The 908-nt window shown below is 44.8% G+C and overlaps 1 protein-coding gene across 1 annotated transcript in view; it reads right to left on the reverse strand.

The window, feature by feature from the left end:
• LOC107573140 (ATPase family AAA domain-containing protein 3-like) overlaps positions 1–720 on the reverse strand; it is an 18561-nt gene extending 17841 nt beyond the window's left edge. Inside the window, exons 1-2 of the mRNA XM_016259585.1 lie at positions 544–720; positions 414–473 (exon numbers count right to left, since the gene is read on the reverse strand). Of these exons, the coding sequence (XP_016115071.1) occupies positions 414–473; positions 544–705 (222 nt within the window). The 5' untranslated portion in view covers positions 706–720. The remainder of the gene's footprint in view (positions 1–413; positions 474–543) is intronic.
• Between the last annotated feature and the right edge of the window lie 188 nt (positions 721–908).

The following is a 908-nucleotide window of genomic DNA, read 5'->3' on the forward strand; positions in this document are numbered from 1 at the left end:
AGTCTGGGAGGAGTCTGAGGAGAGTCAGAGAGGAGTCTGAGACGAGTCAGAGAGGAGTCTGAAACGAGTTGGAGAGTCTGGGAATCTAAGAAAGTCTGAGAGGAGTCTGAGGAGAGTCAGAGAGGAGTCTGAAACGAGTTGGAGTCTGAGAATCTAAGAAAGTCTGAGAGGAGTTTGAAAGTCTGAGAGGAGTCTGAGAATCTAAGAAAGTCTGAGAGGAGTCTGAGGAGAGTCAGAGAGGAGTCTGAGAATCTAAGAAAGTCTGAGAGGAATTTGAAAGTCTAAGAGCAGTCTGAGAATCTAAGAAAGTCTGAGAGGAGTCGGAGGAGAATCAGAATCAGAGAGGAGTCTGAGAGGAGAATCTGAGAGGAGCTGGAGAGTCTGAGAATCTAAGAGAGTCTGAAGAAACGCACCTGCTGCCGGAGCTGCTCCTCATACCGCTGCCGTGCCAGTTTGTCCTGATACTGCGCCCTCTGCGGATGAAAGAATCACCTTCATCATCACCATCACCATCATCATCATGCACTCAGAAGCCCGACTCACCGACTGGTGCTGTTTGGTCTCCTCGTTCAGAGTCTTCCTGCGCTCATCTGCCTGGATGCGGATCTGATCGCCCTTCAGCTGCTCCACCGCTGCCTCGTACTCCTGACACACGCAACACACACACACACGCAAAACAGTGTAGAAGCGTAACCTTCTCAGCATAAAATGAAATAAGAGTTTTAATTCTATAGTACAAAATGAAGAATAAATAATGTGCATCTGGTGTGTTTGTGGCTGTTTCTATTCATTTATGAAGGTGCTGTAAATCAAACCATTATATATTCATTATATATAATTCTACAATACTACAATCCTATTTTGTACTCAAGTACAACTTTTGCATGACGAGTACTTTTTTTTTTTTT

This window comes from Sinocyclocheilus grahami, unplaced genomic scaffold (genome assembly GCF_001515645.1).
Source record: "Sinocyclocheilus grahami isolate Dianchi unplaced genomic scaffold, SAMN03320097.WGS_v1.1 scaffold1874.1, whole genome shotgun sequence".
Taxonomy (NCBI): Eukaryota; Metazoa; Chordata; class Actinopteri; order Cypriniformes; family Cyprinidae; genus Sinocyclocheilus; species Sinocyclocheilus grahami.